Below are 14,826 nucleotides of genomic sequence, written 5' to 3' on the forward strand. Positions count from 1 at the left end.
ATTCCCACCTTTGTGCTCCTCCCCAGCACGGGCAGACACAGTAGAACCCGCAAAAAAACCCCACTAACATCCTGTCATTACGTTCGAGTGTCTTACCCCCTGTTGATGTGTCGTCAGCATGTCGAGTTTTGTCGTTGAAATGTAATAATAGTAATCATAAAAATTATTTCATCCAGGGTATGTTTTTGTTGTTTTGTTTCATTTTTGTACGGTTGTTTTGCTCGCTTTTACTTGCAAACCATTCACGGAAACGTGATCCACAATCCACGGTGACGGTGGTGGTGATGCCAGGGAGTTGTGTACGGAAAGGGAAGCGGAAAGGTGGTTAAGTGATTTTTTTGTTTCACACTCTACCTTTCCTGATACAGTTATTATCATCATCGTGAAGGTGTGTTTTTTTTGGCTGTGTGTTCACGGTACATTCATTCCGTACCGTTGTTGCATACACGAGATGACGAGAGGCCCCCCCTGTAATGGCAGTAAATCCGTGGTGTAGAAGTGTTTTCGTGCAATTTTGTCCTGCACTTATGGTGTGGTTTTGTTCGCTTTCCCTCTCTCTCTCTGGTGAGCCTGCAAAATAATGCCGTTAATGAAAGGGATACAGTTGCGTTGAAAAATGCACCGAGCAGAAGAAATGCCATTATATTAGGTAAGACACCAGGCGTCTCCATTGACATTCGGGTTGTGGCACTTAGCACATTTTTTTTACCGGCCGTGTGAGTAGAATAACTTATTTTAAATAATGTTTTAATAAAGTATTTGTTTTAGATTCATTTCACATTAAAAACTAATGGTACTATTTATTTCCTTTTTATTTTATTATTCCTTAAGTAAGACTCTGAAATCAGTTCCATGTGCGAATTTTGCAACAGCTCCTTTTTGTTCCCTTTAAAAATAAATTAAAATTAAACTATTCCTCCCCGTGAGTGCCACCAGCGCAACCCCATCAGGCTAACCATAGCACTCTCTCTCACACCGAGTTGAACAGCGTACCGTGCGTTCGTTAGTCTAACAGTGTATGCACTTTCACTCAGACCGATGTTGACCCTAGCCGTCTGACCATTGCCAATTCCTCTTCCTCCACTTTTATTGCTGCATTTTTGTGGCTTTTTGTGAGAGCAAACACCCAGTAGCACAAGACTAGGAGAAAAAACCCACTCACCCCCTGTTGCCACACAGGTCACACGAAAATGGTGAAAGTTTTAATTTTCATTTTAGCGAATGAAGATAAACGGTTCACACTGCTCTACCGCACGGTGAGAGTTAAATTAAGGGCGTTGGAGAGCGATAGGGAGGGAGCAAGTGACCAAACCAAACAAAGTAAAACAAAAAACCCAAAATGGCTACTGAACACTGGCCACTCGAGGGAAGTAAGGTTAGGAAGCATTTAGGAAGTATTTTGGTGTGTTCTGATTTTTGCTTGGTTTTCACTGCTTTTTTCCACTTTGATAAATTAAATTCTTAATAGAAAAAATGCTGTGGCAGTAAATTTTAGAGAAAACAGCTGTCTGCTTATACAATTTTCAAAGACTCAAATATAAGTAAAGTATAGGATTGCACAGCTTTTTCCCCAAACTGAAAAGTGCATTCTTTCACTACAAAGCTATGAATTGGATTCCGAAATGGGACACCTACCGCCCGGCTAACTGTTTGTTCCATTTTGTTTGGCGAGCATATTGTTCCCTTATACAGCTTGTATGTGTTTGGCTCGTGTGTTTTTGCACGAGAAAAAACTTTTCGATTCCGAGCTACCTGAGAATGGAATAAAATACGATCACACTTCCATGAATGCCGAGGCGCCTCGGCAGCCTTGCTTGGCCGCACAGTACGCCAAACTTTCGCATCCAATAAAGTACGATTATTTTAATCAGACTCCAATCAGGTTTTTTTTTCTTTCTTTCTTCTATTTCACCACGGAAGCTTATGCTGCAAGCGAGAGTGATAGAAGGGGGGGGGGGGGGGGGGGAAGCACAAACACAAAGTAGCATGGTCTAACACTCCGCTTCCTGAATCCGGAATGATTGGAGTTTATAATCTTCTTTATCGATAAATTTCGGACGGAAGTTTTTTGGTATCTCTACTAACCCCTCGGCAGCACTTTGCCTGCATTGCCAGACGTTCGCGCGCGTTGATTGTTTCTTCGGGCGAAAGTGTTGGTTTGTCTTCGCGTGTCTACTTTTGCCGAGATGCATTCTATCAGCTGGATTTTTCCCGTTAGGGTTTCTTTTTAGGGTGGTGGTCTAGTATATCCTAGGATTTGAGCCCTTCTTTTTTTTTTCATCGTAAAACACTAAATTCTTCCCGCAGGAAGTCAATCTCTTTTTGAAATTGAAAAAGTTTGTTTTGAAAGATAGTGAGAAGTATATAAATTTGATACCGTCACCATAACCGTACGCTTCCATATGTTTAAATACGGCATTAAATACGGCATTAATATATATTAAATATATCCTTATCCTTCTTTTACCGGCTATAAAAATCATAACATCATGCACTCTTCTTCGAATCCCATCATCATCTAACAGATTTAATAATCAATTTGCAACCTGACGTACGCCACCACCAGAAACAAACTGGTTCCTCGTCGTCCAACCAGCTGTAAGAGTTTTGTAGAATCATTTTGGCCAACGACACGATCAGGTTCCGTCGCGCGGCCCGTATCATTACTATGATAATTTCCGTCCGTTTCATGCATAAAAATGTGTTTCCACCGCCAGCCCGGACCCCGGTTTGTCGCCGTCTGTCCCGTGTGCAGCATGGTAAGAAGTATTTAGCGCGTGGGATCCAACGCATGCAACGATTGCAATATTGCGATATCCCAGGCGATACCGCAAAAACTGGCGTCGTTGCATCTGTAAACGATTTTCCACTTTCCATCCACGGTGGCCAAGCTTCCCCCCCTCGAGAGAAAATTTCAATATTCCCTCATCATCTGTGTGCGTCGTCGTATCGAGAGACTGCTCTGATGGTGGCACACTTTGAAGCCCGGGACCGGGGTGACGGTGGTGATGAACGTACAAGTCGCGCTGTAACGACTTTTACAATTTATCCATCAGCTGCCTAATGCGGGGGGAAAGAAAACGGTTGGAAATTATTGCTGCTATGCAAAGACGGAAGTGCAACAGCATTCCTTTGCAGCGACATGGGACGACACACAGCACTTCGTGCCAAAAGCAGCGACACTTGCATGGGATAACGTGATTTTGAGCTGACGGTTTTTTTTTTTTGCACTTTATTCTTCCTACATATTTTACACGTTGGCATGGACTTCTTGGGGAGAGGATATTAAATGTTTAATCGGTGTGCCAGTACAATTTATGATGCACGAGTCGCACATGAGTCATCGGTCAGGAAAGCGACGTTCGTACGAACTGTTGACTGTGTTGACATCAAACATCAAATAAGAGCAGATGTTATTGCTTCTATTTTCAGATTGAATTTGCTGCGATTACGAGATCTAGTTCTATTGCAACGTTCTGTACAAACACAAAATCAGTTTATGATCATAAGATTATTAAAAACATGTTTTTCGGTGCATTTTTGGTGATTTCAACGCAGGATTAGTCGATCCTGCTACGGATAGATTTAAGCCAAGCAAGTCTGTAAGTCGCGGCAGGCACAAGACCTCTTGAGGTTGTAGTTCTGGCCTCTTTTTAGGCATTAGCTACTCTAAAAAATCAGGAAAATTTATGAAGAACGCTCACTTAACTAATTGAGGAAATAATAACATAACTCTAAGCAGTTAGAGTCTGTTCTTTTCGCCATATCAGGAACATTTTGTTGCTGGTGTAATTAGTTTCGGCCTGTACGGTAACGATAACTGATACTGACTGGCTGATACCCTACGCCGAAAAGCCCATAACAACCCACAAAAATCCTAACTTCTTCCTCATCAGAGCAAATAACGAAATGCAATATTCAGTAAATATCTGTTCCCTTCCCAGCGGCGCGACACGCGATATCCCTTCCATTAGTTGACCGAAAACTCTCAAACCCCGAGAGTTACAAACTCCCCAACCGTCCATTTATTCGAATGGTGTAAGTTAAAGTTCAAAAATAAAAACGCTAAAAACCCTCGGGACAACGGAAAAGTCATCATCGGGCGAGTACGCCCGTAGTGTGAAGGCCGGTCGCCCAAACCTCCCAATGCTCGTAAGTCGTTATTTGTGTGTTACCATACCGGATGGCGGAAAAGTGGATTCTGGGAAATGACGAAAGCGACGACACATTAAAAAAGCATATTCAAAGCATTTTTTTCTGTTGCTCCGTCCAAGCCGCGACAGACTTCATACGATGTCTCCGTGAGTATGAGATGGGTAGGGTTCACATAAGAGGACTGGTACAAAAATATTCGTTTGTATGTTTCCAGCATTCCGGGCACACATGGTCAAGCGTGAATTTCCACATTCAGGGACGCCAGGTCGGCCAATGTGTGACGTTTGGGGTAAATTTTCATTTCGCGCATTCTGGGTTCAGTCTTTCCGACGCCATTCGAGTTGCAGTAAATTTGAGACGAGTTCTTTTAGATGACAGTAAATGCTGTGTACGAGACCAACAGACACGGACACTGTTTCCAGTTTTGCTTAGAGAAGCACATGCTCGTTAACGGTTGGAGTTTTTGTTGCGAATATGGTAGTGAAAGTGTTGCTCGTTCGTTCCTTTTCCAATTCCTGTTCGGCTAACAAAATGCTAAATTATGTCGTATACGGTGTATGCCGACGGGTTTGTTTCACTGCACATGTGTTTGCTGTTGTCGGCGAAGCACTCTGGATTCCTTTGCACGCCGGAAGTGGACAACCATCATTCATCTTCATTTCATTCCAAATTCCATACCACACACCGAGGCTGAAGTGAGAATGAATTTTTTTTCGACAAAAAATAGTAAAGAACAAAATAGCCAAATAGTCCCCGGTTTTGCATTTCTTCACCGTGAAGATCGGACATTGGAGAATTTAATGGTGGTAAAAAAAAAACAAAGCCACAAACTCTGCAAATTGGAAAACTCGTCCCGTGGTTCGTCTGGGTGTCACATTTTCCCACCGCGAACCGGAAAGTGAAAGTGTTGTCCGCCCCATACACTCGGGTATATGTGGTCGGTTGGTAGGCATATTTTTCCATCTAAAAATCCCCCCCGGGTTCCGAACATCATCATGATGATGATATGGGACCCTTGAAAGAGGAGGAACCAAGTGGAAAATTGAAAATGCATTCACTGCCACCGGACAGAAGGAAGCAGAGAGGAGCAGAGTTTTTCGCGGTCATCTTTTTTCGGCCTGGCTGGAACGAGCCAAGCCGTCCGTCCGATGGAGAAAATGAAAGTTAAAATAATTTATGGCACGTTCATAAAAGTAAAGTTTTGGTGCATGTACATAAATTTAATGGAAAAACTCCTTCCCTATTTTCCGGGGCTGTGGGGGGATGGGCTTTTCTCTCTTCTCTTCGCTGTCTCTTTTCGCTACAATTAGAAGGTACATTCGTGGTCACCTGGGTGTGCGGCAACAAAAAAATGTGTATATACCCACCAAACTCCCCATTTGCTGGTTAGCGTCGGTAGGAAAAACCCGGAAGCGCTAGATGACCATCTCACTCTCGGGTTTGTATTGGTCATTTTAGGGACGTTCTCCAGGTTTTTTTTTTTGTTATAACGCCAAGCATGCGGAAAATTTGCGTTTTTCACAAATCGTCGTCGTCAACGCGTACCATCGTCTAGTAGCAGCAGGCAGCACCACCTCGATGGCACGAGAATGAAGAAATAAAATATTCCATATTCCCCCATCGGTGTGAAAACACCGCACGGCGGCACTCAACGCGCTCCATTTTTCATTCCAACAGTTACAGCACGTCCGGCAGTTGCTAGGGTCCGACCGGACTCTAGAGTCAACTACTGCTAGCGCCCGTGTAGTCGCATCCCGGCCGTGCTCTGGATGCTGGGTTATCCTGAAGGATACAATTTTTAATTAACAGACTCCCACAACCATGTTGGCTTTTCTGCGCCGACCGTTACGGATATCGCAAAACGGTAGCTTTGGTTTTTCCGGTTTGGAAGTCATCATAATAATTAATGACTGCAGCAGCGAAGAAGAGACACCAAACGAACGCTCTGGTCGGGTCTATTTCGGTGTGGATAGGTAAAGACTCATACGGTGGCGAGAAAATGGCTATCCTACGCTATTTTTGCAAACCTTGCTGTGCCACCAAATGATTGTTTATGGAAGTGTGCTGTATGCGGATACCGTGTGGAGCTCTTTGGTGACGATAGTGACAGTGGTTAATATTTATAGAAATTATTACCTTCTAATATGATCCGTTTTTTGAGTCGATTTGAGCGCACGATGGAAGAAATTGCATACCCACAGGCGTTGCAACATTGCATACCTAACGATGATGATTTGAATTTTGCCTCCTTTACTTTGAAGTGTTATTTGAATGGCAAACAGCAGTTACTTTTCTTTTAATAAATTTTATTTAAGTTTAAGAATAGGAAAAAAAACCATTGATCCTCTCTATAATGAATGAACAGTATTCATAATTAGTAGCACAATTTTTATTTTAAATCCTAATTGCATTATTACCAATTTTCTTTAGCTCTCCCGTCCTACTATCATACAACTAAACGGGCGATTTTTTCCCCTCTTACAACTCCAATATTTTTAATGAGACACGCTTTGATGTGTCGCGCGTAAAAAGTTCCTTTGTGTTGCTCATCGAAACTTGTCTTACTCAACAGCAAAGTGTACTGATTGAAAGTGTCCTGCTGCTGTGACTGGTGGTAGCGCTGAAGCAGGCACACAGAATAAAAAAACGGATCAAAAAGCCACCACCAACGCTAAGTAATGTGGGAAAATGTGTACTTTTCTCTCCTTGTTTTTTTCTATTCGTCACATTTTTCCCCCATTAGCCCATCTGCAGTCTTCTTCACCTTGGTAGTTTAGTTAGAAGTGTGGATGGGATGCAAAAGGTGTACGCTGGCGGTACATAAAAGAGAGCAAGGTGCAAACGCTTTCGCCCCATGCGCTAATACGATCAAGGGTCATTGTGTAGGGAAAATGTGAGACACTATGAAAAGCGGAGTTCCAGGAAAAAAGTAAATGAGCTAAAATAATGCGCACCATCATGAGGGAAATAGAGGGGGGTAAAAGATCGGTTTTTCTTTCTGCTATCCTGTTCCGATATGGCACATCCGCATCAATTGCTTTTAAAAATGTGACTAAACGATGGAAGAGAATAGAGAAAGAATGAAGTGTTTTGCTTCTTGTTTTTGGTGAATTTTTGCCTTTGTTCAAGGTGGAAAAGCTTCTAATATATTCAAGCCATTTTTGTATCTATAATTTTTACTAAAATTTTAGTTTACTTTATTTAAAGAAATATGTTTTTTCCTCTTCAAACTTTTATTTAATTTTTATTATCGTTGTTAGCGTAAAAAATTAAAAAAAGGTTGCTTATCTAAATTTTCCTATTTTCCCCAAATAAAAGAAAAGTAAACATATCAAAACAAGGCCTAAAACATGAAGCCACGCTTAATGAAAGCATAGATTGGCAACTGAAGCAATGTTTTTTTTTTTGCGTCTTGTGGCACGCTAGCTCACGACCGTTCCATCGACAAGCTTCCCAAACTCCTCCTCCAAAGAAGCCTAGCTGTTGAAGATGGACCGGAAGCTCGCCTTCTTTTTATTCTTCCGCGCTGCAAAATCATTTGCCTGGCGAACACATCCTGCACAGACCAGCGCTGTATTGGTGAATGAAAAATTGTGTGCCCGCGATGTGTGCCTGTTTTGCGTGTGTTCTCCAAGAGCATGGAGAACAAGTGTTCGACAAAAAAAAACTCAATCAAAGTGTAATAAAACCAAACCGTGGTGTCACCGGCGACGAGCGGGCAACGACAAAGAAAGCCGGCAAGATCGCGTCATGTTCCGGTATGTTCCGGCCCGGATGCAAAAGCATCTAACGGGCTGCCAGCAAAGAATGAAACGCCTGTGCCGTGTGCCAAAGTTTCGCTCACTGTTTCCATGGTTGCGTGAATCCCTATTGCCAAGGATATCAGGAACCTTTTTTTTTTCGTCCTCTGACAGTCTTCAACGGTGTGTATGGCGCTCGCTATACATTCCACGCCAGTATAGCGACCTCAACTCCAATGAAAAACGCCGGTAGAAAAGTACGTTCTCTCTCTTTCCCCTTTGGCATGAAAGGCTCAACAAAAAGCGTGCCACCGAACCGAACTGTTCCCAACACACTAGAGCAAGTGTCGCGTGGCATCACCGGCACGGTTAAGTTTCTTGTTTTTCTTTCGCAAAACGGTGAACTTCATAGGACACGACACGGATCGGAGCTGCTCTCGGTAGGGCTGCCGTTTTCTTCGACAGCAGCACAACCCAAATCGTTTGTTGCAAAAAGTGGTACAACAAGTACTGCGCCACTGCCAAGCTACACTCTGCTGCTTGCGTGAGCTTTGGGTTTTTTTTCGGTCCCGAAGTATCCTGCCAACTCCTGGCAAAAGAAGGTATGAAAGAAGCTTTTAGTTTTTGTTCGTTAGGCAAGAAGAATTCATGGTGATGTTTGCTGCTGCATAAGGGCGATACTTTTAAACGGAACATTCTCTCGATCACACACGCACACACTCAGGCAGCATAGAACAATCTTGTAACGAAAAAAGAAGGACCTTTACAGGGTCCCCCGCTTCCGATGGGGGAATTTGAGATGGAAACAGAAGGGTATAACGCTAAGTGAACGCTTAGTGCAAATTCTTCAAGATGAAGTTTCTTGTGCTCAAACTATGCCTCTTCATGTTCGTCAGTATGGGACGGATTTATTTTTTAAGAAAACTGTTCTGATCTGTATAATTCGCCTTCTCTTTTCTAATAATTATTCTTATTATTATAATTAATAATCGGCCCGGTGCGGTCTGGTGGCCGAGGGGATAGCGGCGATGGTCTTCACACGACAGGATTCAAATCCCATATGGACCGCCTCTCCTTACGCAAGACTGACGTTCCAGCTGTGGGTTAAATCAAGTCTCGAAAGGTCAGAAATGGCGGGCCAAGACCTCTCGAGGTTGTAGTGCTAAAGAAAGGATCTGTCTGGATGGGATTTGATTCCCGGTCCTAGTCTCGGGACCGATAATTGAAAAGAGATATATTTTACCACTCATGAAGGACCTGCATCCTCAAGTTTAAAAAATTCACCTCAACAAGCTATTCGAAATTCTTCTTCTTCCATTGCACTACAACCTCGATAAGTCTCGGCCTGCCATTTCTGGCTTTCCGTGACTTAATTTTACCCGTAGTAAAGTAGTCAGCCAGGGAGGTGATCTGGATGGGATTTGAACCCCGGTTCTGCCATGTGAAGACTGGCACCGGTATCAAGTTCTCAAAGGGAAAATTTCATATTAAATAATTATATAAGGCTTTTGAGAGTTCCTTGCCAGCCAGCTGCCTGAGATTACACAAGCTTTCGTCATCAGCAAAGCCTCACTACAGTGCGAGTCGATATTAAATTCTTCTCCTTTTATCGCTAAAAGCGTTGCTTTCAGACGAGGATACCAAAAATCCTGCTTCATGCAACCAACTCCGCAACGCTGTAGAAAGTAAAATTTTATCATTTAATTCTACTTTTAATAATCTGCTTGAAAAGCTCCAAGAATTTGTTAGTTGTTGTATCTTTTTATATCTCAATTTTACAATCGATGCCGCGAACGCCGCGAAAGACAATTTCTCCCCGTACAATGTCTCAACCGTCAAATGGAACCACGCGTTTGAGTTGAGTTGAATACCGTCACATGTGTAACTGACAACGGCGGTGGTGTCTCTGTATTTTTTTTTTTATTCCACCAACATGTTGGCACGATCACGGCAACATAATGTCGAGCGAGCAAACGAGCGCGCGCTAATGTCGCGATCTTCTACCGCCGCGTGTGTGTGTGTGTGTGCACAAAGTGTGTCTAATTGTAGCTCCTTTATTGCTCTCGGCGCAGAGCCGGCTCTCGTGGTCGGTCGTTGAACACACAGCTTTTAACATCCATGGTTAGTGACACTTCACCAAGAGGGGCCAGTAGTCACGGTATGCCACGTTTCGCTGATGCTGTTTTTCGTTCATGGAAGTAATATTCGTGGAGCTGGGGAAGTAATTTTCCTCTTTACCGACACTTACACTGCTCGTACACACGCAACGCGCTCTCGGTCGACGACGACGACGACACCCCAGTGGAGAAAGACAAGGCTCCCTGTGATGTGCACGAGGCCGACACACAGAGAGACATCGAAAAAACGTCACACATACAGCACGAAAGCAGCCATCTTCTCCAAATGAAGGAGCAAACGGGGAGGGAAATAGAAGTGGGTTCTGAGGGGCGGGACATTGGCGTAGTGTTGTGCGGTTTCCGTCAAAATGCGCACGTACTTCTGCTGTCACAGTCGCGGTCGCGCGACGCTTCCGTTTCGTGCATGGAATTTTGCCATGCTCCGGGCTGGGACGGAGCGGACTGTTTTTACTTTTACTTTTCTTGCTCGCCAGCACTTGGGAGGTTGATGGTTGGTGTGTAGTGGATGCTGCTTTAGGTTCCATCTAGACAGGTCGCCCTGAGTAGGAAGGTGTGTTCAATTATGCGTTGTGTAAGGGATGTTTTGTGATACGGAAAACTGAATCACTTTTTTTGTTGAAATATTCTCAAAGTATACGAAAAGTTAAGAAGAACCAACAATTTAAAAAAGAACCTACCATTCTGAATTCTTTGCACATCTTTGAGCCATATGCAGCAAAAAATCTCTGATGGGAACATTATTTTTCAACGTCGTGCGATATCTCCAAGCACGAAGGAAATGTTAATTAATTAGACACCGTTCGAGCATTCGCTGACATATTCTTAACAAAAACCCCTCTCCCAAAAACTCTGTATCTTTGTTACGTGTTTGACATTTGTCCCTCCAAACCATCCGCAAGTAACGGATCTTCGCTATGCGTCAGCTAAACGCCTATTGCGACAACACTTTTGACTCCTGTGACTCCGGCCTCCGGCTTATTTGACTATTATCCCCCCTCCCGTGGATTAATTTTTTCCCACCAATATTGCGAGGACCAATTTTATGGATGCTGCTCACGTACCTGAGCGTACCAGCAACGTCTTCACAGTTCTTCCTCGACTCTACTACACGTTTAAGGAACGCATCTCATTGAACCGTAGCGTTGTGCCAGCATAACGGCGATATGTATAAAACTCATCCTAAACCACTCAAATATTCATCCCGTAACGCACCCCGTGGAACCACCTTTCATCTACCTTGGGACATGATAAAATAACTGTATTTTTGTCCAAAAACTTTCCCACATTACTGGTGCTAGTTGGTGCAATAGAGTATGGAGTGTTTTATAACTTTATGATGGTTAGGCCCAATCTGCTTTTTTCTTTTGCTTCTCGTTCTCGAACTTATCGGAATCGTACCATATTCGCCAACCTGAAGTGAAGAACAAAGAAAAAAATCGCCTAGCAAAATAGAGCTACTACCACCAGAAGTGCACGACGCTACCAAGAAGAAGAAGGAAGCGCCGGAATTGCTCAATTCAGTTTTCTTCATGAATTTTAATTCCCCGGGTTTTTCTTTTCGCTCCAACCCCCGTCATCGTCCCAATCGTCATTGCCATCACAACACCGCAAGATGCCAGCAAAATGTGTGGAGTAATTAGTTGGAAGCAGCACGAAAAACGTTGCAGTCCACCGTCGTCGTCGTCCCTTCGCCCTCTCTCTCTCTCTCTCTCTGTACGTCTTTTCAATTAGTTTTTGTTCGGTTGGGGAACGAAGCACGGGATCAGTTAAAAAAAAAATGGGCAAGAAAATTGCTTACCAAAAGTTGCTTTTTACAGTTTTGCGAACCAAAATTGTGTGCTTCGCCTCGGTGTGTGTGAATGAGGAAAAAGCGTGCAAAACTTTCACGGCGGCGGAGTGAAAGCTTGGCCGAGGTTGAAATTAAATGAACTCACTGCCATTGCGGGATGGTTATGGTATGGCCAACTTAGGGTAATAGTTGGTGCACCTTTTCTGGCCAAACCGGGGGCTTGCATGTCAGGTCAGCAAAAGCTTGCTGGGATGGGGATACCATTTTCCACCAGGAGTTTAATGGCGGTTTTTTAACTTGAGCGTCAAGGAAAATCAGCTTTCCGGTAAGGGGTGATCTTTAATTACATTTTAACTTGAGGTCCAATTTTATGGACCAAGTTACAATTTTTTGAGGACTGGTCAGTCTTGAAGTACACACTGTTCTTAAGATTCGCATCAAGAAATCCCACGCCTTTGATCTTCGAGCACCAACGAACTACATCGAGCACTTCTGACGATCACATCCAGTGGGGGTCACGTTAATCACATCTTAAATTGGGAAGGATTGCTGTTCGCCATTTTTTGGAAAAGTGTAATAATCCACTCAAACAAATCCTGTGGAAGAAAAAACAGGAAAACGAAACGTCCCCTTTATCCATATCCGCCCCGCCCGGTGATCGAGGAAACAAACCGTAAGCGCTTGTCCTTTACATCAGCAAGCTCCGGGGTATTTCCGGAAAAATGTGGCAAAAACTTACGACTGAATGCTGAAAAATTCGGACAAGATGGACCAGAAGGAGTAAGTTTTGCTTGGATTTTGGTACCGTTTTTTTTTTTCACTTGTTTTGTTTAGTTGCTAACGCCGTCCCGAAGCGCTCTGTGTGGACGTCGTTAGATTTACAACACACCGTACTACAAGCACAGCTCTAGCATGACCAGGCTAGATGGAAAACTTAACTAACTCCATCCATCCGCTGGACTGCGCTGCTGCTGCTGCTGGGGTGGGCCAGTTTCTTTTTCTATCTATATTATCAACTTTCAAATTTACAGTTCGTCCACAGCACACAGAGTCCAATTTTGTTTTGCGTTTGTCCTAGGTTGCCAGATACTCCCCGTGCTGGGTGGAAAGTTTCACTTCACCATTCTCCATTCGGTGCAGTTTCTTATGCAGCAAGAAATTGTTCGTCCCAAAAAACCTCTGGCACAGTCATGCGCCCAAACTTTAACTGGCTGGTGGACCGAGCCCAGCCGGCCAGCCGTAACGGTACGGAATTTGTACCCGGTTTTTCCGTAATGTCTTGCATTCCAGAGGATAAGCAGCGGGACCAAAAGTTCTTGTTGCTCAAAGAATGAAGCAAGTTTAAGTTTGCTGTTGTGTGTGTGTGCCCCATAACTACTCCGGTCGAAACAAATAGAGTTCCTTCGATTCTCGGTCATGCAAAGTCTGTTACTGGACAAGCCCGACCAAAAAAAAGGATAAAGAATTACATGTTAAGAAATTGAACGTCTCTCCACAGAAGTGTCCATATTATATGTATTTTCTTAACAAATATCTCACACAACCCCCATCATCATCATCTCTCATGGATACCTCTCTCCATCTCTTCTTGCTTTCAGAACCCAACTTTGTCGGTTCGTTCGACATCGGTGAGCACGTGTACTTCTTCTTCCGGGAGACGGCGGTCGAGTATATCAACTGCGGCAAGGCGGTCTACTCGCGGGTGGCACGCGTCTGCAAGAAGGACACCGGCGGCAAAAACATCCTCAACCAGAACTGGGCGACGTACCTGAAGGCGCGCATCAACTGCAGCATCTCGGGCGAGTTTCCGTTCTACTTCAACGAGATCCAGGACGTGTACCAGCTGCCCTCGGACAAGACCAAGTTCTACGCCACCTTCACGACCAGCACGAACGGGCTGGTCGGGTCGGCCGTCTGCAGCTTTGACATCAATGAAATACATGGCGCGTTCGCCGGTAAGTGCGGCAATAGGACTGCTATTGCCAAACAATTCTCTCACCCCGACCACGATGCTCTTTAATCGTCAACTTCAACTGGCTGTAACTTCACCCAGTCCCAGGCCCTAGCAAAATGGGTGCCCATTTCATTCATGTGTCAAGTGTCTCTCCAAGTTCCCGCCATCCCTTCTTCCCAGCAGGCCTCATTGGCATTGAGATTGACTGGAAATGAGTTTCCCATCACTACCCGGCCCGCTTCTGGATCGCTTCGGAAGCGACGGGACCAGTGTGACAGCTGTCACATGTCGTGATAAGACGTCGTGTCACGATTGTGATTTACAGAATACGAAAATAGAACCTTTCGCCCGTTTTGTTCGCGTTTGTTCTAGGCTATCGTCGGCATTCTCCCATCGGGGAGGACAAGTGTAGATTGACGGTGTGAAGCATAATCCACATCACTGACCAACCATATCGCCCAACGACAAGCACCCTCTAATGTCCTCGGGTTTAGGGCACCCCCTTTCAAAAGCCTCCCCCCTGTACCTACATGACTACCGCTAACCTTTTTTTTTTCTTTTCCCTGGCGTTTGATTTCCCACAGGAAAATTCAAGGAGCAAGCGTCATCGAACTCGGCCTGGCTGCCGGTGCTGAACTCGAAGATTCCCGAACCACGGCCGGGCACATGCGTCAACGATACGTCCACGCTGCCCGACTCGGTGCTCAACTTCATCCGGTCCCACCCGCTCATGGACAAGGCGGTCAACCACGAGCACAACAATCCGGTCTACTACAAGCGCGATCTCGTCTTCACCAAGCTGGTCGTTGACAAGTGAGTTATCATTCGGTGCCAACTTTTTGTAACATATCCCGAGCAGTGCTCCATTCCGGGCACCATTCGTCACCGGCGCAAGCGATGGAATTAAACCGTTGATAGTGTTGGAGACGAACGGCCTACGGAACCGTTTCAATTTCACGCCAAATTATTCCTCAACAACCAATGTGCGTGTGCACACTGGTGGTCATCTCACCTGTGCGCGTTGTAACGGATTAGTACGATTGAAAAATC

General features: G+C 44.4%; 1 protein-coding gene across 4 annotated transcripts in view; it reads left to right on the top strand.

Annotated features, from left to right (window-relative positions):
- Positions 1-14,826, top strand: part of LOC118514336 (semaphorin-2A-like) — a 270,841-nt gene that overhangs the window by 245,066 nt on the left and 10,949 nt on the right. For all 4 annotated transcript variants that reach the window (XM_036061148.1, XM_036061145.1, XM_036061146.1 and 1 more), the window contains exons 9-10: positions 13,421-13,777; positions 14,361-14,589. In XM_036061148.1, coding sequence (XP_035917041.1) covers positions 13,421-13,777; positions 14,361-14,589 — 586 coding nt within the window. The remainder of the gene's footprint in view (positions 1-13,420; positions 13,778-14,360; positions 14,590-14,826) is intronic.

This window comes from Anopheles stephensi, chromosome 3 (assembly GCF_013141755.1).
Source record: "Anopheles stephensi strain Indian chromosome 3, UCI_ANSTEP_V1.0, whole genome shotgun sequence".
Lineage (NCBI taxonomy): Eukaryota > Metazoa > Arthropoda > Insecta > Diptera > Culicidae > Anopheles > Anopheles stephensi.